Source organism: Falco punctatus (assembly GCF_963210335.1).
Source record: "Falco punctatus genome assembly, chromosome: 7".
Taxonomy (NCBI): domain Eukaryota; kingdom Metazoa; phylum Chordata; class Aves; order Falconiformes; family Falconidae; genus Falco; species Falco punctatus.
The window spans coordinates 59,101,638-59,127,100 of NC_137587.1; the positions used below are offsets into that span (position 1 = coordinate 59,101,638).

Sequence of the window (25,463 nt, forward strand, 5' to 3'; positions counted from 1 at the left end):
TAAAAGCCGATGGTTGCTCTTCAATTCCTAATTTAAACAGATCTTTGAATTTGGGTTTTTGGCTGTCTATCCTTTGACCTTTCGGCTTATTTAACTCTTTTCCAGAGCCTGTATTAACTCTACGGTTAATGCACAGAGGAATGCAAAGCAAGAGAATAGGTTTTAACAGTGCTGCTGCTGAATTTGAAATTCTCCACCAAAACCAAAGGTTTTCTTTTATGTCTGACAGGCTATGAGGAAGTCAGGCTGCTTCTGAAGTGTCCTTTCTGGTGTGTCAATACAAGCAATCTCTTTAGGCGCACTCAGACATTTTGGCCTTAATAAATCATGACCATAGACCATGTGCTTCCATGTATGGGAAGCGATGTGATTTTTTCTCCCTGCCTTTGTGGGGTGTTGGAGAAGAGGAAAGGTTGTGCTCTGTGGGACCCCAGGGGGAAAGCTGCAGTTCACAGATCACACTGGAGCTACCCCAGGGCCTGGCCATTGAAGGCACAGTGAGGCTGTGCAGGCAAACATGACAGCAAGGCTTTTATCTGTATGCCACGGCATCACGGGTCAACACTGTGACTTCTTTCTCTTCTTTCAAGCTTTCATGTCAGAGGAATCAAAGCCCCCTACCTCCCCTTCCCAAATTGCCTGCAGTTAATGATAGCACAAACAGTAGTTAGCCTGGGTTTGAGAAAGGCTTTGATGAGAGACTGCTCTTTGAGAAACCGTTTCAAGGGCGGGAGGCAAAGTGTTTGCTTTGCTGGGAAGAGAAGTCTGAGTCTTCTGCTGAGGCCAAGCTGAGCTTGTTACCTCCAGAAGACAGAGACTGAAGAGGTGGTTTATGGCTACTGCTTTTTACCTCTGGATGTTTCTTTGCCTTGTGCAAGAATAAAAAGTTATCACTGAAGCCCAGCTGCCTGTCCCCCTGGCCAGGGAGGCCCCGAGGAGATGGGAGCTCAGCGAAAGGCAGGAGCACCCTGTGGCCCCGAGGGGAGAGCGAGCAGCAGCCTCAGGGAGAGCCGAGCCCTCCCAGCCACGCGCCAGCAGAAAGGGGCAAACGTGCATGTAAGGCTTCAGTTGGGCTGGCCGGCGGTGGGCCAGCCTTTAAGGTGTGAAACCAGTTAGTCTGAGGATACCGATGCTCTTCCGAAGCCCAGGTCCATGCTAAATGCACCGGGTGCTTTCCCAGAGGCAGGCAGAGCCACGCTGAAGGAGGGGAGGCAGGTAGGGCGGCTGCTGCATCTTGTGCTCCAAGAAAGCTTTATAAACTCACGCTATAAATGGCAAAGGCTAGTCAATGTTCATTTCAGCGAGTGTTTCACTACACAGGCCGTGCGATACGTCAGACTCTGATGGCACAACGAACAGGTTAGCGCAGCAGCCTGGCCGCAGCGTTCAGGTCCGCGTGGCAGCGGGCCAGGGCCGAGGGCGGCGGGGCGGCCCCGGCGTTCCTCTCACAAGCCAGTTTGTTAGAGACCGAGAGAGAACGGGAGCGTGTCCGACTGGCTGCACACACCTCCGGGTGCGAGGGGCGCTGGGGTCGGCCCGGCCCAGCCTGCAGGGGCGGTGGGTGCGGGGTTGAAGCCACCGCGGGGGAACCCCGCTGCGCGCTCGGCGCGGGGGGCCTCGCCCGGGGGCCTGTGGGCAGCGCCGCGCCACTGCGGCGGAGACGGGGCCGGGCCGGCGCGGCCGCCGTGCCCCGCGGGGCGGGCGGGGGGCGGGACGCTGCTGCCCCGCCCGGGTGAAGCGGGGCTGGGCTCGGCACGTCCGCCGGAGCGAAGGAGGGGCGGCCTCTCCCGGCGGCGGGTGCCCGCCCGGCCCCGGCAGGAGGCGGCGCGGCGGCCCTGCCCGCAGGAAACGGCGGCGGCACGAGGTAAGCCCGCGGCAGCCCCGGGGGGGCGGCGGAGGGGCCTGCCGCGAGCGGTGGCGGGACTCGCCCGCGTGCGCACAGGCCCCGCGGGGCGGCGCGGGCGGGGGTGCGGCGGGCTGCCCCGGGCCTCGCCTCCCGCCCGCCAGAGCGGGCCTGGGCCCGGGCTCCCCGCGGCCGGAGCGGGGCCTGTGCCAGCGGCTGCCGCCATGCCGCCCGGGGCCCGCCGCCGCCGTGCGCGTCCCGTCGCCGTGCGGGGCTCCGAGAGGCCGGGGCTGCCGCAGGCCGCTGCTGGGCCCCGGTGCCCGCGGACAGCGCCCTGTGGGGGGTGCCCGGGTTTTGCTTCCGCGGAGGAGCCCGAGCCGCGCTCCGCGCCGTGCGGCCCCTGTGGCGCGGTGGGCACCGGGGCTCTGCTCGGCTCCGGTTGCGGGCTGAGCGCCCTCCCTCTGGGCAGAGCGCGGCTCCTCGCGGCCATTTTATGGCGCGGTTCGCGGGCTCGGTGTTGCTGGCGCCGGAACAAAGGCGGCTTAAGACACGTGTGCCCGACTGGGAAAGGCTCGAGTGAGCTGGGGCCGGGACGGCGAGTCCCGGTGTGTGCCGGCAGCCGAGCACCCCCGCAGGGTGCCGCGGGGGCAGCGCAGCCGCCAGCCGGCGTTGTGCCTGGGGCGGTGCCGAGCCCCGGGCGGGGGGCCCCGCTTACTGGGAGTCACAGCGGTCACTGCTGGGAGCCGGGAGGGGGCAGCGGGGGGGATCCAGCTCAGTATGAGGGCGGTGGCAGGGAATTGCGTTCCCGGCCAGGGGGGCTGGCTGGCGGTGAGGCTCTGCGGGCTCCTTTAGGAGGGCACGGTCAGTTCCTGACGCTTCCCAGGCGCTTCTTACAGAGATGGATGTGGAGGACTAAGAAAGTGGTGCCAGTGACGCTATATTGACTCCACTGATACTATCCTCCTAAATTAAATGGTGGAAGAACAAGGCCTGCCTGTGAGAGAAAGTCAGGACCTACTTCATCTGCCTACAAGGTTTTAATGGCAGTTAGAGGGGCGAGGTGTTTGTAGGAGGTGGTGGGTGTGTTTGGCTTGAACTGAACACACTATAAACTTCTGGCCTGTTGCTGTATTTGTGATTTTGACCGTCTCACCTGTGTCTTTCTGCTCGCAGGCCCGTGGGTCTCTTGGTTCCTGGCTCCAGGAGCGGGTGAGGAGGGCCGCTGGGTGTGCTGAAGGATTACGGTAACCAGTTCGGAGGCTGTAACTGTTCGGCCGTAGGTGGGTTTGTGTCAGCCTGTCCGGTAAGGAGCGCAGCCTTGGGAAAGGGCTTCGTGTGGTGCCCTCCAGTGGCAGCAACGGGTACTGGTATTTTAAATCAACAGGGAACAGAAGGGAACCTGAAATTCAAAGTGATCTTTTTTGCTTCACCCTAAAGGCGTTTGAAGATAACTCCTTCTAAGGCCGAGGGTCTTTGCGCAGCCCTGGCAAAGTCCCCGGTTAGCTGGTGGGTGAGGTGTGGCTGTAAGTGTCCCATCCTTTGGTAGTTCCTGCTGCTGCAAGTTCTGCAGGGATGCGTGGATCATTGCTGCAGTTCAGGGCAGCCTGTGGGGTTCAGGTGGCTGATACCAGAGCTTTAGACATGAGCTCCTGTCCTTAGCGGAAGATGGATTTTGCTGTGCACCAGTAAATGTGCATAGTGAAAAGGAACAGAATGCCAACAGGTACCAGGAAAAAGGCATCTTGCAGCACGTAACTCTCTGTCAGAGACAAGGACAACTTGTTTTTAACTGACTGTTGTCCTTTCACATGAGCTAGTTCAGCAGTGAGCCGAAGCTCCTGTAGACAGGCCTGAGATGAGAACTGGTTTTGCTTCATCTGAGACACCTCTCAATGCAAAGAAATGCCTCTGGGATTGACAGCTCAACACAGTTCTCCCAAGTTGAGCTCTATGCCCAGGATTCCAGATAAACCAAATACCCTTGGTGTTAAGTGTGCTCTGGGCTACCACGCTGGACCTGTTAATGCCCTTCAGCTTCAGTAGGGGACTCCCCTTTTACTGCCAGACACAGCTTCCAGTTCTGCAGAGGGTTTGGCCCTTACTTGCAGCCTTAAGATGTACTGCACTTCCCCCTGTCTGGTGGAGCTACACAGAAAGATGAGGTTGATGTGAACTTCCAGCTTGGGCGCTGCACTGGGCTGATGAACAGACCCTGTCATGGATGTGGTGGCGTCCCTGTAAAGGATTTATATAAAGGTAATTCACAGTGACAGCTGGTTTTAAAAAATTCAGGTTGTTCGTGCCATTTCCTTTGCTGTATAAATATTTAAGTGACTGGGTTGTGATACCTAAGGGAGGACGTGCTTGGGTTATTGCTGACAGGTGAAGCTTTTATTAAACAGAAACATGCAAATCCATTTCCTGTATTGTTTTTAACCTAGCAGCCAATTACTGCTAATTAGTTCTTTTTTCAGGTAGTTCTGTTGCTACCTTTGCTGTCCAAGCCTGGCAATGACCACTGAGTCATACTCTGTTGAGCGGGCTGCTCCATACTCGGCCAAGGGGCCTGCATTCTCCAACAGTTGGATCAAGGTAGCAACATAATGATGGAGCTGTTCGGTACGCGTAGAGTCCCATTCCAAGGGTGTCCGAGCAGCTCACGTTTGGCTCAGAAAATCTGTTCTTGCAGCAGTCGTGTCAGGGTTGTGAGGTCCTGGGGGCTCCCGGGGCAGTTGGCAAATATTTCAGATTGGGTTCTTGTGTCGTCTGAGGTGAATGGCTGATCCTGGCACCAGGTGCAGCTATGGTTTAAACTAACGCTGTTAGTGGGGCGTGGTGGGACTGTTCACAACCGAACATCTGCTTTCATCAGAATCATCGGGTTTCACCAGCAGTCTCTGCATTAAAGGCTTTGTGGGGTGGTTCAGACATCCTCGTACCTCTGCTCTGACACTTGCATGTTTTTACTCTTTCAGGTATCTACTTGAAGACCATGGCTCTTGGTTTTTGGCAGAGAAAGGTAAAACATATTCCAGTGGGTGGAAGTTGGACCCTGAATCAAGGAATACATTTTTAAGCAAAGAATGGTGCTTTCTTACCACTTCATTCCGTGGCAGAGGAGCTGTGCACTTTAGCTGCTGTTCTCTCGTATGGCCTTGCCAGTGTCAGCGGGGCTCACGTGGCCACCCCCTGCCCACTGCCTTGGCAGTGGTTGCTGGCTGAGTCACTTGTTTCTGGTGGATCCACGTTGTTGTGCTTACAGCAGGACATAGCCACTGAAAGTCTCTGGCCTGCCTTACAGGAGGTCTGACTAAATGGCCGTTACAACCCTTTTTGCCCTGGAAATCTCTGATATTCCTGGTGGGCTAAGCAATGACCCCGTACTTACATAGCTCTGTGTCACTAAAGCCATCTTCTTTTGAGTCTTGCAAAACAAGTAGATATCCAAGAGAAGATGGTACTAGTCACTGCTGTAATTATATACTCCGCTCCTGGTTTTATGGTTTCTGCAAAGCCTGTTGTGGGGAGGCTTTTTTTAAGCTATTTGGGGAAGAACGGACAAGCTTTTGGCACACATTTCTACATCAGGTCTCTTTGATTTGCCAGACTGTTTATATGTAGATACTGTATATTGTAGAGGCCACCACATGTTCCTGACTGTCCCCTAATGGAAACTCGAACCCATGGTTTTTGTAATGAATGTACAATAAATCTGTGGAAATGCTGATCTGTTAATGACTCTTGAATTCAGGTAGCGTCAACATACACGAATGAGGCTGTTCAGTGCTAGACAAGGCTGCTTGACAGGCAGTGCCCGTCTCATTCCCTGGTGTCTGGAGGTGAAGCCTTAACAAGCACGTTCCAGCCGAGTGCTGGGCCAGAGTATTTCCATCCCCCACAGGACACCCAGAGCTTCAAGAGCACAGCATCAGGGGTGAGGATTCTTAAGTGCTGAGGGGGAGAACGGATCAGTGAGCGTGGCCAAAAAGAACAAGCTAAAAATGATGCTTTAGGTTTCTCTGCTGGGGCCATCAAGCACTGCAAAAGGCCCTGGTTTTGGGGGTTTTCCCAGGATGAATGAAAGAAGCATGGACATTTTGTGAAAATGTCTTGGTATTTGAGACTAGTGCATGCTTGGGTATTTCAAAAAGCCTCACTGTGTATGGTAGGCGCTAACAGTTCACACACAAGGGAGGTGTATTTGATTATCTTGTGTCACAGACTTCATGTAGCAACAAGAATATTGGATTGTGAGATCAGCTTCATGGTTGGAACGTTTTCAGCTCTGTCTAGCAGCTGTACAGATTTTGTTATTTTTTGCTATTTTCGTTTCTCTTTGAATTTTTAGCTCTTCAGCAGACACAGGAGTTGAACTTATGATTGCTCTGGAACAGGGGAGTTCTCTGTACATCAAAGAGGTACTGGGGGAACCATGATCCAGCTGTCACTGCTGCACAGTGACAGTGTCACCTTTGAGAAGGATCGTATCTGTTTCTAACTGGAGAATTCTGGGATGCTGATGGATCTTGTGACCATGATGCTTTTCTGCTAAAATCCTGCCTAAGAGGACAAAAACTTGTTAAGGACTCAGGCCAGGTGGCTGGTTTGGGTCAGGGTTGCTTTGCTCTCCTGGGAGACCGCTGGTTTATAGGGAGTGTGATGGAGCAGTCAGTGCTGAAAGAGGACATTGCTCAGCGCAGGTTACACGTGGACGGGGTAGCTGCAGCACACGGGTTATGGGAGGGCAGTCCATGGGGGTACTGCCAGTCCAGTGTGTATCCGTAAGATACCTGGTGTTTCCAAAGCAAAGCAGGGGTGGACATAATGCTGGAAACGTGCATTGAATGCATAAAGGTGCTGGGCAATATCTGCATTGAAAAATGACAGTCTGCAGTTCTCATAGTCCAGCAGGACTCCGAGCCTTCTGGGGGGGATAGTAATTCTGATGTCTGGTGTCATCCCACTGTGCAGGAATTCGTACTTGTGCCTGTAGGCAAGAAACGGACAAAAGACGTGAGGGCACCCTGGCTGTTCTCAAAGGGAAGCCTTGTGCAGATAGATGTCTTTTGGGTATGTACTTCACAGCCCCGTCCCGCCTGCGTGCCCAGTGGCAGTCCCATTACTTTGCTGAGGAGCGGTGTGCTCTGCGCCTCCACACAGCCTTATCCCCCGCTGCCCGGAGCAGGCTGGCTGTCCCGGCTGACAGGCCTCTCCCGGACCCCAGCCTGGCTGAGATCTGGATGAGGTCAGCGCGTAACATGGGACTTCCCTTTTTTTCCATCGCAGAGGGCAGTGTGGGTGTCCTAGAAATTGGGGGCTACACCCTTGCCACTAGGATTAGCCTGAAGTTGTCCCTCCATGAAGGAGCTGTGCTCTGTTAGGCCACTCAGACTGGCCCCAGGGCAGCACTTGTCACTCCTCTGCCTTGCCCCTAGGTAGCTGTAGGCACTGCCGAGGAGAGTCAGCAAGATGACACAGTCCTGTCCTTGCTGGCCCTGCCGTGCTGTCGCTTTGCTTCCCAAGGTCCTGTGGTACTGAGCCCTCTCCTGCCAGTGTCGCAGGAACTGCCCACCCACCACAGCAGCTGCGAGGGACCGTAATCCTTTGCACAGAGGCTGCCTGACTCAGTGTGGCTGGGCACCTTCCAGACTACTGGACATGGTTTTTCAAACCCCACTCTAAATGAGGTCTCCGGCTGCTTTTCTTATGAGACCTCCCTGCTCAGCCAGGGCGGTGCTGGTGGGGACATTCCAGTCATCATGCTCATTTACTAGAGTGTGATGTCTTTTAATTGTGATTCCTGGACCACGGGTTATGGGAGGCTGGGAAGGCACTCTGTACATATCCGCTTTGTCATGAGGGTAGCCCTCTTCTTCCTCGTGCAGTCACTGTTCAAGTAATGCTGAGGTCCTTTAGCAATTACTCAAACAGCTCTCCCTAGTGTGGCACGCTGCAACCAAAAATACAAGACTTCTATGGGAACATGTGCCTTCCTGAGCAGAAATGAGAAGATTTCTTCAGCTGAAGTTAGTTATCTGGCATTTCTTAAGGACCAGCTTCTTCACTAACCACCTCCTCCACCCACACCACTTAAACCTGAGAAAATTTCCCTGCAGAAATGGGTATGACAGTGACTCAAACGCAGCAATGGCCCAGCTCCCTTTTCTCTCTGAAGACCGTGCTCATTGCTCCAGAAGAATGAGAATAAACCTCAATGTACCTCTTAGCTCAGCATAGCAAGGAAATCAAATTAGCCTGCCTGCAGCGTATGGGAAAGTCATTAGCTTGAGTGGGTTTGGTCTCCCTCATTAAGCAGCGTTTCTTGCTGTGTGGGAGGTGAATGCCAGCACTGCTAAGGACTCTGGCTATGCAGCAGGCCAGCTGCTGGGGAGCTGAGAACAGCAGGTGCCTGGGGAGGAGCATGTGCTCCAGCCAACCCAGCTGCATCTAACAGCTCCCTGTGTACCAGCAGGCAGAGGACCGGCAGATTTGGGCCCATGCTAACGTCATCGCTACTGTTTTCTGACTGTGCATGCTGGGGACACTCAGGTGGTGTCCAGCCTTCCTGTTCAAGGGGACCCAGCAGCACCCTGGCAACCCCTGCAGGCTGAGCAGTGAGCCATTCAGACAGGCAGTACTCGGGGATGCCTGGGGGGGTGACTTCTTTTCTTGCTCCTGGATGCTTCACGGGGTGCCTGAATGTGGCATGGGAGTCAAAGGCAGCGATACCAATGTAATGGTGTCTGGGGGAGAGCCACCGGTTCAGCTGAGGCATGAGAGGAGCTGCCATTTCCGCACGCAGGTATGGCTGTTAGGTACTTCCATAGGCAGGAGAGAGCAAAACCAGTTGCATCCAATGGGATTTAGCCAGATAAGTAGTTTCTAGGTTACGTGGATCTATTACTGTCTGTCTTCCCACTGGGGTTTTGGTGGCCTAAAACAAGGCCTTTACAGCTAACCTCTGTAATGCAGATTTTATTCAGATTTGTTCCTGGGACTGCCTATTTCAACATGAGAATGTCATTAAGCAGAATGATTTGTTTAAAAGTTCCAGTATCCTTCCAACACCAGTTCACAGTGCCAACGGTGGAATGTCAGGGGCCCCTGGTTAAACACTTGGTCTGGACTTTGATATAAAATCTCTGGGTGCCCCCTGCAAGGGGGAGCTCTCTGCTACCCTGCCTGCAGGTGTGCACGTAGGATGGGTTCCTCTAGGAGACCTGTAGCTTCCACAGCCCTTACCTTGATGGTGTGATGATATGCCTCATGCACCAGGATGAGTTGTTTGCCCCCAGATAGCCATGTCTCGGAGTATTTTCAAAAGCCACACCGATTCTGTACTCTGTGTCTTCCTCAACTTCCACCTCCCAGTAATGCTTTCCCGGAAATGGGATCAGACTGCCCAGGATCCCAATACACCTGTGGGAGACAGCCAGCCTTGGCAGGGATTCTGCGATGTTTAGGTGTGTAATGTACCTGGACATTACATATCAATAAAGTCACTTTTGCTGTTTCCTTAGCAGCGTAGCACAAATTTTTTGACTACAGTAAAGTCCACATTCTGAAGACTTGACACAGAACCTGCAGGTTTCTTTGTGACATGCACCCCATTTTTAATCTGCGGGTAGCTTTGTATAAATGAGTGCCCTGGGCACTTTTAGAAAGAGGGAGAACAGCATCCTGTGCTGCCTGGGTTTTCTAGGAAAGTTGTTACTTGCTAGAAAAAAAGAGTGCTCTGGTGAACCCCAGTATAGCAAGGGAACAGATTTTGTATTTTCTTCCCAAACAGCCCAGGACTTTAAATGTCACTTGCCATCAGGAATTGAGCACTGTAGTAGCATGAAACCCTGAGGCAGTTGGGGAGAAGGAGACCTACCTGCCTGTGCTGCGTTTGGAGAGATCAATGAGAGCTGAACACAGTAGGAGAGCTTGGAATATACCTACGTACCTGGGCCATGAAAAGTTTCAATGGTAGACTCTGGTTCCTAGCCTTTACGATAGGAACCAAGTAGAAGATAAGTCTTTAAAAAGATGTGTAGGAGAGACAGACAAAGACAATGTACCACAGAGAGAACCTTAAGCATGATTTACAGGCACAGTCTCAAGAGATAAAGGAGCTGGGCCCTTTGAAGATGCAAGTCTGCAAAAACACAGGTTCTGAAGCAAGAAAGCTGGGCAAAGTAACCCATGCCTAGTGCTTCTGAAACACACTAACTTGAGAGGGCAACATGAATCCTGTAAGACTACACCCCAGCTTTTTCTCAGGAAAAAATATTAGCTGTCATTGCTGCATCACAGGGGACAGCAGACTTCAAAACACACTTCCAGTTTTGGATGGGGGGGGTCACACACAACCTGTATGTTTCTATGGTAATCTAAAGTTGAAAAGTGCAAAGGCAAAGGATGTTGCTGGCAGACGCTCAGAACTCATCTGCCTCCAGGTAATGCGGAGAAAGAGCCAAATGCAGCATTAGTTAGGAGGGCCTGATGTGTAAGGACAGGCATGCACAGCAAGATAGCTGTTACCTGTGCCACCTCAGCAGCAATCACCTAAAGCAAGTGTACAGTTCATTGTGAGTGCATGTAGATGTCTTGGGAATAGCCTAAAGGCTGCTGAAATCGGGACTCAGAGAGGCTGCGTTGCTACAGCTTGAGAAAGAAAAATAATGATGCAAAATGGATGGGTAAACATCTGTGACCAGAATACTACCATAGTAATAAGAGCTGCAAAGCCCCCAAGGCAAACCTGAGTCAGACCATCAGACCATAGAAGCTGCTGTGGTTAGGAAACACGTTAGCCTTTCAGAGCGCACACAAACTTCAGAAAGAAGAGTTTGCAATGTAATTTCCTTGAAGTGTAAGTGTTAGTCATTTCAGCTTGGGAGCTTTTTCTTTTCCCTGCCCCGCCACCCGCCCCCCCCCCCTTCTCCCAGTATCTTGGCATGAAAAAGGATTCTGAAATTCACAGTAGCATCAAAACCTCAGCCTCAGAGTTCAGAATGACATGAGTGTCAGCTCTGGCTGTTTATGTGAAACATAAAAGCATGCTGTGGAAGTGGGATGAAATCCTATTTAGGCTTATCATGGTGACTTTAATGAAGAGAATTTCCTGGCTCTTGTCCACCGAGCCCTCTAGTAAGATTGCATTTCCATGGAAGGACTAAGCTGTGGGCTTGTACTATTCTGTGTCTGCAGATGCCTGTCCTGGTTATATGTTACTTCTGTGGTTCTGACTGGAAACATGTATTTCGGTAAGCTAAACCTTTCATTTCAATGGCAAAGGGCCTAACTGTTTTGAAAGTGACATCTGTAGGCCCAGATTGTATCAGCTAGATCCTTCAACAAGAGGTAAGTATTCAGCTCCCTCTCCTTTCCTTAGCATTTTCACTTAAGTACCTGGTCAAATTTAGCTCAATGTACCCAACAAGTGTAAGCAGGTTTGTAAGTAATTGTGGCTGGCTGCATCTGTAATCCTCTTTATGAATTTGCATTAACTTCCAAGTGATGCTTAAGTTCCAAAGAACAGCTAGAGAGAGAGCTTTAAACTCAAAATCAATGAGAGCTGCTTAAAGCCCCATTAGACATTTCCTGGCATCTATTTAAAAAAAAACCAAAGAGACCAGTTGTGCTTTGAACTACACAAGCCTCTTTCAAAGAGGGTCAGGTGCCCAAAGCACCTGTAGGGTTTTTTCCCCATTCTGTAGTATTTGCTGTATTGAAAAAGTTTTACATAAAATGACTGTTTGGTGGTTTCCACTGTACAGAACTCTATAAAAACAGACCCCAAATCTCCATGTGTGAAAGCAAGACCAAGGAAGGATGGGCAGAGCCCCTGGCATGTTATGTGCAAGGCTCTATCACCTTGGCAGCTTGCAGAGGGAGGGACAGGACAAAGGGAGCAGCAGCCAGCAGAGAGAAGCAGCTCCTCAGGTCTTGGAAATGTGCAAGTGCTGGATCACTATAATTAAAAGAGAATCTACTAATTATGCCACTTTTGGTTTTGTTGGGGGTTTTTGGTTTTTTTTTTCACATTCTACTAGTGCTGTGTTAAGAGTATGTGGGGTTTGAGTTATCTTTTTTCTTGTGACAGTTTCCTGGGGGTTTTGGCTCTGTAAAGAATTACATGGGAAGAAAGTTTTGGAATTTTAATAGAAGTCAGTGCACAGATCATGCAAAGGGAGATGTTGTAAATAATATGTATTAGTCACCCTAGAAATTCTCAGAAAAGAGCAGCAAGCCACAGGGAATTCAGTAATTGTGCTCAGGAATGATAACCACAGTGAAACTATGGGGCCTAGATAAATGGATATGGAGTTGTATTCTCCAAGGAACTAAACAGAAAGCCTGCCATTTCAAACTGAAGAGTTATCTTAGGAACCCAACTTCAAATAGCTTAAAATAAATCTGATTTTCTAAAAGATGAGTAATCCATACATTAAAAAGACCGACAAATATGTTTGTAGTTGCCTAAAACTGAAGATGACCATAGTCACTTGTGCAAAAACCAAGATGGAAAAAAACCCCTATACATTATACACACATATACAGTCTGCAAGTTTTACTTGGTTGCTGTCTGGCTTGAAGGTGAGGTGGGCTGCAATACCAGGAAACCTTTTAGGTGGATTTAAATTCAAGGCAGGGGTGTGTCATGGGTGAAGCAGCCACAAACTACATGCATTAGTTGCAACTGAAATTCTTCTGTATACCTTGTAAAGCTGTTATCATAGACGGGCAGATCACACTCTGGGTTTTCCAGTTCATCACATGCAATTGTAAATCCATCACCTAGAATCGCCAGTAAAGGATGGGCTGTGTCCTCGTTAAGGCAGAAGTAGGTGCCTGCAAGAGAGAATAGAATGTCCAAGGATAACTGCAGCAACTCCTTATGGCATTAGGGTTTGCTGCTGCTGCTGGGGGCTGGGAGGAAGGGGTGTGGTGAAATGTTTGGATCCACAGAAAGATTAGCCAGTGCTCTGGAAGGAATCTGTGGCTGACACTGAAAGGACAAGGTTGTCCATTTGGAGTTTTTCAAATAAATGGATCTCTTGCAGCTTAACACTGTTTAGTTACAGCCTTGTGAAAAGCAGAAGGCGGGCCTTAACCTGGTTTTGAACCCAGCCAGGGCTCAAAGCTCCAGGCATTGAGCAGGAGGTAGCTATTCACAGATGGGGGGTCCTCCCTGCAATAAACTATCTGGTTTCAAGTCATCTTCCCCAGAGCTGAAGTGACCTATTTGTAATCACTGAAAGGAGAAGTGGGGCTTAAAGGCCTCTCCATGGCTTCACACTTCCACATAAACACAGTTTGAAGAGAAGGGATCTCTACAAAGGTGCCACGTGCAGCATTCCTCATACTTCAGCACCTCCTCATCAGATCAGCCTTCAGAGAGGTAAGTCAGCTAAACCAGCCCAGGATAAAAGTACTTCTTCTGGCTTTCCGCCTTCAGAGACTTCACAAAGCAGGTCTGACATGCTGCACTCCGGTGAGCAGCCACATGCATCACAGCTGCTGTTTGTAGTTGGTGTTTCTGTATCCACCCCAGTAAGTAAGAATTGATGGTCATTCCCAGTGCTGGAGGTGAGTGCTTGCAACTGACAGATCAATTTGCATCAGCTCTCTGCATAATGTAGACTCAGAGAAGATAAATCTCTCCATGTTAATCCCAAATGAAATCATTATAATCAAACTGCAAGTTACTTCAATCCAAATAGAATACAAACAATGACAGGGCAATTACAGGCATGTGCTGCTGAAAACAAACACATGCTGTGCAAGCATAATGGACAATTTCAAATATTGAGTTTGATGTAAGCAGTTGAAATACACAGAAGCAATGGTAACACAATGACAGCCTTCCTCTCCAGGGATTTAAGAATGACTGTTTCTTTTCTGTGGTGTCACTGATGCGTAGCTGACAGGTTTCTTACTGAAACAGCCTTTCACAGATTAACGGGTGTGTGGTCAGCTCGCTGAATGAGCACAATTGGCAAATCTCTCACAGAAGGTAAGGGCAGAAGGTATGGTGTGAGTGCACCTATGAGGGATGTGGGAGGTTTAAGACACCCCAATGAAGTTGCAGTGTCATTATAGCCGTGGTGAAGATGAAAACGGGTGTCTACCTATAAGTCATTAAAATGAGCCTTGGTTAAATGGTTGGGAGGGGAAAGGGCTTCTAACTCCCCTTTGGGGGAGAAGGTTAATCCTTGTCCAGAGTGGCGCTGAGAACAGAGATGATAATGTTATGTCAGTTACCAAAAGCAAAACTGCCAGCTGAACACTGGACTGCCTTTTTCCTGATGACTAAAGGGAACCAGCCCTCAGAGCCTCCCAGCCAAGCTGGAGATGTTCTAATATATACAGAGGAAGATTTTGCATATCCAAATGACTCTGGAAAGTGCTGACTGACTACCTTAGCCATACTTTCCGGCAGCAGCAGCATTACAAAGTAATCTCTGAAGTAAAATGATGCTACGACTTTCTTCATTAGGCTGTCAATACTTGGCAAGCTGGCAACATCTGCGTGTGTTGGGTTGATACTGTCTTTCAAATGTTTAGAAATCAGTAACTTTCAAGTATCAAGTGTACTGGACAAATAATTTTAAATTACAGAGCTAAAGCAATGCACTTATTGTTACAAAAAGCGTTTCTTTTTCATGCCTAAAAGGCTACCAGATGTGTAATTAGCTGTACGAGATTAGGACCTGATCCAGAGGCTGTTGAAGCCAGCAGGAATCTTTCTGTTGAGATAATAGATGCTACAAAAGGCTGCTGGAGTTGTTCCTAGCTGTAGAGTACCTGTGGTGTGTATCAGGACAGGGTCACTTCTTTCACTGGAACCACCCAGGTTAAGGGCTCTAACACAGATGCGATAGCTTTGTGCTGGCTGCAGGTGAATTATGACTTCGCAGTTAGGAATCCCAACAATAGATCTACAGAGAATAAATCCATGAAAAATTATAGGGTAGAGAACAAAGGTAGGCCTTTAAGATTATTTTTCTGAACAACAGAGGAAATTACATGGTCAACTTCTCTTGTAACCCATCATCAACACTTTACCTTGTACAGTTGTCAGCAGCAGGAACAAGAGAAAGTCTGTGACAAGACTATGCAGATTTTTACATTTGCTTCTGCCCTTTTCCCATACCCTGTATAGTCATTCTCTATGAACGTTTATACAATTACTTTTACTAAAAGGAATGTTTATAAAGGTGAATTCACCAAAGGGTCATGGGTCCTTTCTTAGGGCTATCTGATGCCACATGACTTGATATGGTTTCATTTCTACAGGTCATGGACTCGAGAGAAGAGCAACTCACTCAGTAATACTGTCGCCATCTTCTTCATCTGTCAGCTTGGACAATTCAACCGTGTAGGAATCAACAGGGTTAACGTCTCTAGATTCCCAGCACACCAGTGCTGCATTTTCACAGCTTCGGATCTTTTTACTTTTTATGGTAGGTGGTGAAGGAGCTAAAAAGTAGGCAAAAGAACAATTCTAAGCTGTTGCTTGAAGATGTTTGCAACAGACGTGCTTTGAAGACTTAAAAAATAGAACAAAGTTGTTTACTAATACTATATAGTTAAAGAAACCTGCTTCCCCAATGGACAATAAACAGCAGGCAGGGCAATTAACGGTACTATTCAAAACCTTAATTTGGACTATAAAGGTCCTAAGAGAATTAATCAGAGAAGTAACACAGACAGAGACTGATTACACAACCATTTTCTTTCTATCATTGGTTTTATCTTTGTCATAAAGGTGCATCTCTTCTCTGCTCAAAGACATCTGGAATGAGTGCTCGAAGGTCTCACTTGACTTGCTCAATTTGATGTCAGGATTTCACAAAACGTGCTTGACTGCACTGCAGTTACAAAGGGCAGCATAGCAGGTGAATCCACAAAATACCTACAGGCCAATAAAAGGAGGGCTGGCATCCACCTGGCAGAACTGGGAGACGAGCCTTATTCCCAGCTCTTCTACATGCCTGCATTTAAATAAGTTATTTTGTCCCCATACTTCTGTTTCTTCAACTTTAAAACAGGGACAATTGGCCTAAGAGCCTCCCCAAATAGAAGTAGGAAATTCCCATGCAGTCAGTAGACTTAAATCAGGAGAAACAAAGTGCCCAGAAAGCACTGCTGGCAAAACAATCCGAGGTGACTGAATTTCACTATGAAGGTCACATAGTTGTATGAATAAAATATTTTTACCTGTTACATAAACTGCTCTTTCACTTGGTGGACTGATACCAGCAGCATTTAAAGCACTGACCCAAAATTCATACTGTGTATTCGGCAACAGATTAGTAATGGTGCAGTATGTTTCTTTGACTTTTAAAGTATGCTCTGAAATGAGAACAACAAAGCATTTACAGTTCCTTTACACAGTTACCCACTCTTCCCCAAAGCTGTCTCAGATAATGGAGCTGAGGTGCATTGTTTTGTGTGCTGAGTTCAAGAGAGCTCCCTGTGCTCCATACCCTTTGATTAGCTGTCAGGCTGGTTCACCATGCCTTCCTCTAAGGAGGTATAAATCAGATAATGCATCAGCTTCTGAAGGAGACACGTCACTCAGGAAAAAATACAAACAACACAAACAAACAGAAAAAAAGGTCACCTACTTGTCACTGAATTTTTTCTAAGAAGACCCTGCACATTCCTACTCCAGGGATGCTGTCTGGTCAGCTCATCCCAGCAGCAGGACAAGAGCTGAAGCTATTTCACGACTCATTCATTTCTCATTCTTCATCTTATAAAATTTGGATAGGTTCTGCTTTTCTTTGAACTGGCTACTTGGCACTTTACTGGCTTCCACTTTTGCTGGACAAGTGACTGGGTGTTTTCAGTGAAAGGTTCTGCAAGAATATTATTAGCAAAGGCAGTTTTGTCACAAGGCTGGGACATTTTAGGATGGTTCTGTGGTTCTTTTTTTGTGCATGTGGGTGATGGGGAGTTACAGCCTATTATTAGCACTGAGATAAACTGTAAAATGACTGTGGGGGTTTCAGTGGGCGTGCCAATAACATGGTAACGTGCTCTCTAAAAATACTGTGCTTTGCAGTGGATACAGTGCATGTCTGTCTAACACAGGGTCCGTCCTCCAGGAAATGAAATGCTACTGTTGAGACCAGACTTCATCCACTGTCCCCTTCCCACTGCTGCTATCCCAGCTGCTGTCCCATCCCCTCTTTGCTCCTGTGATGGGTCCTGCTGCAACTGGCAGCATGGCAAACCTGGCAGGGGAAAAGTGACAAAGCCAGAAGCAGGAAATGTGGTGGCAGATATGACAGTTTTGGCAGTGGAGATAATGCACAGAAAGTGCACTGGTTGCCGCAGCAAGTCCAGAGGCACTTTGGAACCAGCTGGTTTTGCCAGTAGAGGGGTTCAGGCCTCCTTACCTGCTTGTTCATCACTGTGCGTCTCGTTGCTGACTGGTTTATAGCACAGTTGGTAGGACTCAACAGTGTCATCTGAGAAAAGGCCCCAGCAAACTCTCAGTGAGGTGCCAGTCGCTGCATTGGGAGCTTGGGGATTGATCACAGGGGCACAAGGAGCTGCAGAGAGGAAAACAGGTGAGGTTTTGAATGTATAAGCATGTTACGTTGTTCACAGGCAAACACCTCCCTTCTCACAAAGGTGTATGACAAAACCTAGGCACTGAATAGGCCATATTCCTCCTGCACGGAGAAAAGTTAGGAGCTGACCCTGTAAATAGTTTCATATAATAATTAGGTCACTGGTGTATGAACTACTCTTGCTTCAAATGAAAATCAAACCAACAAAATACATAAGCCTCAGCCTAACCCTTCTCTGTAAATTTGACCTCCCCTGCCTCTGAGGGCTGCTGTGAGCTAGCAGGGCCCTGTAGGAGCAAAGTCTGACGCACACTGCACTGCTGTGGACCAGCCCAGGGGCTGAGGAGCCTGTGGAGGAACGAGAAGGGAAAAGCTCTACAGCATGGGGTCAGCAGCATAAAAAAGTACCAAATGCCATTTTACTTTAAGAAAACACAGCATATGGGCATGAAAAATGCATATTGTGTTTTCTGACCATTTGTGGTGTGCCAGAAAAGATTAAAAATATGTATTTTTTCAATTATTAGAAATCTGGGGGGGGGTTGCTCACAGTTTCCTGTGGATAACAGGAAAAATGTTTGCTAAATAGCAGAGAAATAAGCCACTGAAAACTGGTTATAAAGAGAAGCTGTGCAGGTTCTTTAAAGCAATTGGGTGTCCCTCTCTGTTACTTGTTCAAGTAACTACAAGGCAAGACAAGTTATCCCAACTAAGCACGCCTGACCCCTCAACAGAAGGTGGTAGTCTTTGTCAGTCTTCTAGGAAATCATCCAGCAAAAGCAGGGAAGGCCTGGTTTGGCAGTTCTGTAATTTTACACTGAAAACAAATGGAAAAAAAAATCCAAAAATAGCTTCCAGTGTCTCTGTATATAAAGGCAAACAAAAAACTCTAGAGGAGAAACTAGGGAGAAGCTAATTCTGCCTTTGCAGTTCTCCTTTAACAGAAGTAAGGAATTCTGTTTAACACATATCCTTAATTAAATGTACATAGGTCTGAAATAATGATCAGATAGGAAGAGTACCTGGAATAGTATTAATGGAGTTCATTAGCTGTTCAACTTCAGAGAAATCTATGACCCGCTTTTCAAAGTCTGGCAGCATTGAAAGCTCCAAATCCACTTCTTTCTTTAAGAATTCTTCCAGCCTGTAATTGTAGGGGGGAGAGAAAAAAGTCTGATTGGAAGTACCATAGTGTTGGAGATATCATAGGTATCAACCCATGGTAAACCAGCAAACTCTAAAACAACAACTGTTCCCTTAAAATAGTTTTCACAGTTGTGCAAAGCACAGCCTCCCCATGCCCTTTGCTTGAAGATATGTGGCCATACATCAGATCAGTGCTCCAAGATGTCAGAGAGCTGCATGCTGATGGGACTAAGGGACCACACATCGGGTGCCCCACTCATGCAGCGAGCTGGCTGCCACATACTGCACTCCCACTATGCAGGTGAGGGAGATTTCCCCAGTACCCCTCTGTGGGAAGCAAGCTATTAGCTCCGTGACTGTCATTATTCTGAATCTATGTCACTATTACTGACGCAGGACCTCCTTTCTCTGTGTTTTCATAAACGATGACAGTCAATGTAAATGTATATTTTTTGCAATAAATCTAGTGTGCTTTAAGACTTTTTCCAGCTTCTCCAAGATCTTTCAGCATCTGTCTTGAGCTCCTACAGCTTGACTTTCTACCCCTCTGTATTAATGCATAAATAAGCCTGTTACTAATCCATTTAGGGAGCTCAGTTTTAGTCAGATTTGTATCCAGAGCATTTCTTTCAAGATCTTTACCAATCCTGTTTCTCAGTCTCTGAAATTAGTTCTTTATGACTGAGCTGAAAACAGTGATTTATTCATGCTCTAACTCTCCTTCAGGGTTTTTTGAAATTGTCTCCAGACTGGTTTTGAGTGTTAAACTTTTCAGAGCAACTTTTCCTGCTGCAGTTTAAACCAGAAATACTAAAGATTTAAATAGCTCCACTAGCTTAGATAACATTTGTGTGCCTGAATGGATTCCAGAACATGCGTCTCCAATAACAGATCCAATTAACAGGAAGAAATGTGACACAAAATACCAGACTGTGATACTACCTGTCAACCATGGCGACTGCTGCCTGTAGAAAAAAAGAGAGAGAGTGTTAGGGATAGAAAAGATACATTTCTTGCATTAGTCCAGAGTCAGACTACATCATGCTGTTGACCTGTCTTATACAAATTGTCCCAAACGCAGCCCTTAGAGTGAGCTAACTGGCTCTTACCCAGCCAGCTCTGAGAACAAAGCTGTGCCTAACTGTCCATTCAAACAGACAGATCTTGGCTGCATTTACAGTAAGATAACGTGCAATATCAGCCACTGACCAGTGTCTACTCATCTAGACTCTAGACTGTATCATTCCTTAGTTGTGCAAAGTGCCAACAGATCCTTCACAAACAAAACCCAACCACAGCTGGCGAAAAGAACTCAGAAAAGAACTCAGTGAAATTATCTCCATTGGAGGGAGTCTGAGCAGTGCACGTTACTGGAAGATAAACGTATGGTCCCTGGAGAAACCTAAGCAGCTGAGAGCTCATGACCAAAAGCTATTAACTTCCTGGTGAATAATGGTTCCTAGGGGTGATGTAAAACTGTTTATGAGCTAAGGAGAAAATAAGGTTAATTCCAGAGATGCAGAGGAATGGGAAAAGTCAGCTCACAGGAAGAACTCAGCAGGTTGGAGTGACACAGCAAGCTGATCCATTGATGCAGACTGGAGATGTTAGATTTGTCTACTGTCTGGTTCAGAAGTTACTGTGGCTGTGCTATAGAAATGCTCCCACCCATGTGAGTCACAGGACAGCTCAGATTAGAGCAATCACTCATCAGCAGTGAAAATTCTCTTTTTTCCCCAATTATTTTTCTACCTGCTGAAGAAAAATAACTTCTTGACACCACCTCATCAGTGGGACTCATCCATCACTTTGCAGGAGCTCCTGATGTATTTAGTTTGGAGCCTCCTGTTCAGCTGAACTTTCCAACAAAATGAGCAAGAAAAAGAAACATCTTCTAAAGTGGTTGCAGCAGCCTGCCTGCTGTGAGCTCAAAACAGAGCAAGACAGCTGAGCCCGCATGAGGCAATGAACACTAAGTGCTTCCAGAGTTTCTTGAGATAAGCTTTTTAGCAAGATACCTTCTTTGAACCCCAGCAAGACTCACAAATCATTGAGCATCCAAGTTACAAACTTCTGCTGCTTCTGCATTTTGGCTCCATTGTGTTGCCTCACTGAGTCAATGCCACCATGCCAAGCACCTGAAGCAGTGACAACACCATGGACTAAGCACCCCAAATGTTCACTAGCATTAAAGCCACTTGGGACTCCCCAGCAGGGGACTACTTGCAAGCAGCAAAGAGCATTTAGAAGGGGCCTTGCCACTTAAAGCTCTTTACCTTCATAAAATTGGCTTTGTCATTTTCCAGGTAAAGCTCCTGGGTTGCATCTGTCAGCTCCTTGCAGGTGTCGAGGTGTTCCCCACAGCTGACCAGCTGCCCATATAAAGCTTCTAACTTCTGCCTCTTCTCTTCCCCCAGTGCTTCCAACTGTTCTTCATACTTCTGAGCAAGCACTTGCACTGCATTGTTGTAATGCACCTCAAAGTTCTGCTCCTGCCTCCCGAAGTTTTCCTGCAAGGCATTTGGGGGTTTATTCCTTGGTGTCAGGTCTGACCCATAGGTCAGCCAGAGAAAAATCTTACTCAGATTTGCCTAAAATTCTCCTTGCCAGAGAGGCAATGCTGGTACACAGAAGCTCTAATTTGACTAATTTGCATTTTTAGGAGTTTATTCTAATCATTCACCCCCACTGAGGCACAACAGAGTGTTGGTTCCAGACATAAGAGCATCAGAGATTATAACAAAAACAATGATGCAAGGCAACTGTCTCCTGCCTAAGCCCAGGGAGCACAACTGGGGATATATCCTAGCCCTAATCTCCCAAGTGTTTTCACCAACAGTCAAGCACATACTTCCATGAGAGAAACCATGGCAACCCAGTGGGATCCATGGATTCCCGCTGGGGGAGCTGAGCCACTAATGCTGGTATCCTCACTCGCTGCTGGAGAAAGCATTAGGAAGAAAGATTTAAGGAGTAGGCAAGGCTTTCTTGCCAGCAGCTGCCCACTGCTCAGGCACTGATGTCTTCTGTGCTACATGCAGCAAAGAAAAGACAGTAATGCTCTGAGTTACTGCTTCAGTTTGACCTGCTGCCAGCTGGGCCCCTTCCCCCTGGGCCAGGTTGGCATCAGCCAAGCAGGAGCACAACCCTTGAAGTGCTGTAGCTCGATGCAGCTGGTCCAAGGGTTTGCCTGTACCTGGTACTTCTGTAAATGAAACCGAGTGAGCACAAGGAGTGCACTCTGGATGGACTAGTTAGATCACAGGTCCTTGGCCACTTAAAACTAAGATAACCTCAGTGGGGGGTCACTATTTCTGAATGCAAGTGTCAATGCATATGCCCACTTAAAAAACTAATTAGTATGGATTTTCCTGAGTACCTCAGTCTAGGCAAACCCCAAGATAACTCTATGCTCTATTACTGTAATTACTCACCTCATTAACAACTGAAGACTATGACTGTCAAAACTGTTCTAACTCCAGTTAGCCCAAGAAAAAATGCCTTACCTCTACAGTGATGAAGATTTCCTCCAAGTGACAGGCAAAGTTTTCCATCTGAGCAATCTGCTCCTCCAACTTGCACATGTTTTTATGAATCTCCTCCTACCAAAACAACCAGTGTGATTCTTAGTATTGTCTGAACACTGTTTTAGAGGCACCACAGTACACTTTTACTGCTACAGTATTACTCTTACCTTTTCGCTTTCCATGGCACTGGGGAGCTGAGCCACCTCATGATCCTTGTGCTCACCAAAGAGTTTGTCAAAAGCTCGGATTGGTATCTTGCAGGTAGAACAAAAAACATCTGCCACTTCCTCCTCCTCACTGACAGCCTGACTGTTCCACTCATCTGACATGCCACCGCTGCTAAGCCCCTCTCTGGACTGTATGCAGCTCTCAGCCTCATCCTCTGCTCTGGCTTTACTTGGTTCTTCATCTTGAGAAGCTTCATCAGGAAGTCCCTGTGGCTTTGTACTTTGACTTTGATCTTTCACTGGAGAGATGCTTTTTGATGCATTATATATGGAGCTTTGTGATTTTGCTTTTCCTGTGCGAGCAGGTGGCCATCTGTTCTCTACATGTCCTCCAAGAAACTCAAGCTCTTTTTCTCTATCTTCATCAAGTCCATACATCTTAGCCAACTCTGCAACCTCCTTTTCCAAATCATATCCAGCTTCCTGTGATCGCTGAAACTTTTGACTACTCAGTGCAGGTTCCCTTCTTGTATCCCCCCAAGATCTGTCTCCTTGACCAGACAGGTCTTCAGGAAAGATATCAAACCTCTCCTTTGATCCATAAAGATCCATGTGATAAAATATCAAGCCTTCAGCCTCAGTCTCACTAGACTCTGGGACTGGTGGGGAAGCTGAACAGCTGGGTGACTGGTCACTAGTTTCATACTCTCCTGCACTGCCAGATCTGGATGACATTGGTATCCTCTGTGAGGCTTTTGAGATGATTAGTCTCAATCCTGTAAAAAATAAGAAAGATCCTTGGCTACATACTTAGATATCAAGCATAAGTTTTTCTTGCTTAAAAATACATAGATGGAATGCCTTGTCTAAGGACTGCTCAGGGCTTGGAGGTAAGGCATGGGAAAGACCAAAGCCAGTAGCTTCACTTCCCAAGTGAAGCTTCTGAAGTGAAGCCACAGAAAGCTTGTTTTTTTCTCACCTCCACACAAAGCACAGCAGACAGCTGTCTCTGGTGTGCATCCTATGTTTTCCAAGTCGCTCACCTGTGACCCTGATGTCTGATTTCCAGACTGTGGAGTAGTCCTGTTCTCAGCTCAACACTGTGACTGTGCTTCAGGTGCACACAGTGCTGTTCTGTGCCACTGGAGATGGGCCGGTTTGAAGTCTGCTCACCCTTCAGCTGCTGTCAAGTGCTCCTCCTGAACTGTCAGTGAGGCATACTGCAGGATGCCCTCTCTTGTGACCACTGATACCACATAACACACTAGTAAATGCCCTGAAAAATCCTGTTCTGGATTTTTCAAGTTGCCATTTTTGATACTGAAACTTGAGGTTTCTTCTAACACTATCCTCAATCCAGGTCTCAGGTCCTGTCTATAACCCAGGGAAAAATACCACCCTTTGGGTGTTCTCAGGTGCTGTGAAAATATTTTCACATATTTTAACACAAATGAAGCTCAGAAAAAAGATCAGTTATGATCTCCATGATAAAGCATACAGTAACTAAGAAGCAAGGGAGATCATAGACCCCTGAATTGGGAAAAGTCCACTCTGACCTACAGCTTGCATACTTTGTCCATTCTGTGCAATGAGGGAGGTGTGAAAAGAGCGTGTGGATGCAAAATGCAAAGCTGTATAACAAAGCAGATGTGCATGGGACAACATTAAAGGTGCCAAGGCAATTTTAATGCTGACTCCCCAAGCCCACTCTTTCCAACCAGCCTGTATTAACAACAGCACATGAAATAATGCTAGTAGAGAGACGGGGCTCTGTCAGAGATGAAAGATCCCCACAGCCCTCCACTGTTCACCAGCATGAACAAAATCACAGCTACAAAACTACTCAGGTCAACTTTATCAGCAGTTTACTACTACAAGGAAAAGAGTTCATGGAAAGATTTCAGCTGAATATCAATGAACCCGCAGTTACATCTAGTCATAGCTAAGTGAAGCATATGAAAGCTTTAAAACCACTTTCTCACAGAAAAAAAAAAAAAAAAAGCCAAAAGGTCAGTCAGACATAAAGGTTATCAGAGCTTCTGCAGAAGCTTTCACATGAGCTTTGCTTTCAAACTACTTTTTATGGTCTTTGTAGTTTCAAGCACTTGCTATCACCTCAAATTTACTTCATCAATATTTTACTTATATTCTTGAGGATTACTTAGCGAACAAATCAATACAGTGATTTATTAGAAAGCAACTTCTCAACCTCGTGAAAAATGCTAAGAAACTTCCCACTTTCTTGTTTTGTATCAATGACTGAAAACAGTCCAGCCTACCGGATCTGTAAGAAAACACACACAGAAGTTCTCCGTTTGTCTTCTGGCACTGCAGACATGGGTGTGGATTCTACAGCTAGCAATATCTTACTACAGACAAAAACACTCAAGTTAGGCAGAAATAATATTTATGCTAAAGGCAGTAAAACAAATCATGCAAATTCTAACATATTAAACAGAGAAAAGGTCTAGACACATACCAGAAAATGTTGTCTGGCTCCCGCAAAGACTTTTTTCCCCATAATGATAACAATAAGGCTTGCTTTAGAAGCTCTAACTAGAAAAGTGAATTAACAAGTATTTTTCCTACCAAAATGAAGTTAAATTACATAAATTAAAATGAGCATAATTAAGCTTGTCTGGAACCCTGCTGCCTAAATAGGATTTGCAGATGATTGCTCAGTGTTTGCTCAGTTTACAGGCACAGATACAATTACAGTGAAGAATGTTAAAGTCCGTGACCATCAATTATGGAAAATACGTAACAAAGAATGTTACTACCTAAAACTTGCCTTCTGTCTTAAGACGTCATAAATTCTTCTGATAGCTCAGATGGCATCAAACTTCACATTTATTCCCCCTAGCAAAAGTTAATTCACACGAAAGCAATTCCCTGCCACTTTCCTATGGCTGCAGTTGGAAGACTTATTGCCGTAACCCTAGACCACCTCTTCGCTTAGATAGGGACATGCCAGCAATGAGCAATGGAATAAATATAGACATGCCCCAGCTGTCCTTCAGCAGCGTGCTGCTGGAGTGTCACCAGGATGAATGTCATACACTGAGAAAAGGCTCTGAAGGTTGATTCCTGGGTCTGAAAGTACTTGGAACAATTTTAGAGAGCCCTAGCTAAAGGCAGAGGACCCTCTCACTTTTTGAGGTGGTTATTAATTAATAAACTCGGCAGAGTGCAGTTATTGACTCTA

At 47.1% G+C, this 25,463-nt stretch overlaps 1 protein-coding gene and 1 long non-coding RNA gene across 5 annotated transcripts; one reads left to right on the top strand and one right to left on the bottom strand.

The window, feature by feature from the left end:
* The first annotated feature begins 1,748 nt into the window (after positions 1-1,748).
* LOC308067448 lies at positions 1,749-6,829 on the top strand. The gene is made up of 3 exons (XR_013929620.1): positions 1,749-1,864; positions 3,017-6,261; positions 6,815-6,829. It is a non-coding gene; the product is annotated as an uncharacterized lncRNA (long non-coding RNA).
* On the bottom strand, positions 4,833-25,155 carry FSD2 (fibronectin type III and SPRY domain containing 2). 4 transcript variants are annotated; one of them, XM_080396307.1, is made up of 13 exons: positions 25,039-25,155; positions 22,259-23,034; positions 22,071-22,166; positions 20,841-21,074; positions 19,507-19,529; positions 18,441-18,562; positions 17,242-17,397; positions 16,055-16,189; positions 15,160-15,313; positions 14,639-14,772; positions 12,550-12,682; positions 9,086-9,262; positions 4,833-6,830 (listed from the first exon to the last, which is right to left on the bottom strand). In XM_080396307.1, the coding sequence occupies exons 2-13, from the start codon at positions 22,991-22,993 to the stop codon at positions 6,578-6,580; spliced, it is 2,352 nt and encodes a 783-aa protein (XP_080252433.1). In that variant the 5' UTR covers positions 22,994-23,034; positions 25,039-25,155; the 3' UTR covers positions 4,833-6,577. The 4 variants fall into 4 exon arrangements, 3 of the variants coding, with proteins under 3 accessions (XP_080252433.1, XP_080252432.1, XP_080252431.1); XM_080396306.1 differs by lacking the exon at positions 25,039-25,155 and adding an exon at positions 24,738-24,876; XM_080396305.1 differs by lacking the exon at positions 25,039-25,155 and adding an exon at positions 23,302-23,415.
* Positions 25,156-25,463: the final 308 nt, after the last annotated feature.

Coding starts and splice junctions, on each gene's coding strand:
- FSD2 (XM_080396307.1), bottom strand. CDS start 22,993: ATGTCATCCAGATCTGGCAGTGCAGGAGAGTATGAAACTAGTGACCAG. Junction 18,563..19,506: donor GCAGTCGCCATGGTTGACAG/GTAGTATCACAG, acceptor CTACAATTACAG/GCTGGAAGAATTCTTAAAGA. Junction 14,773..15,159: donor GATGGCGACAGTATTACTGA/GTGAGTTGCTCT, acceptor TATTCTCTGTAG/ATCTATTGTTGGGATTCCTA.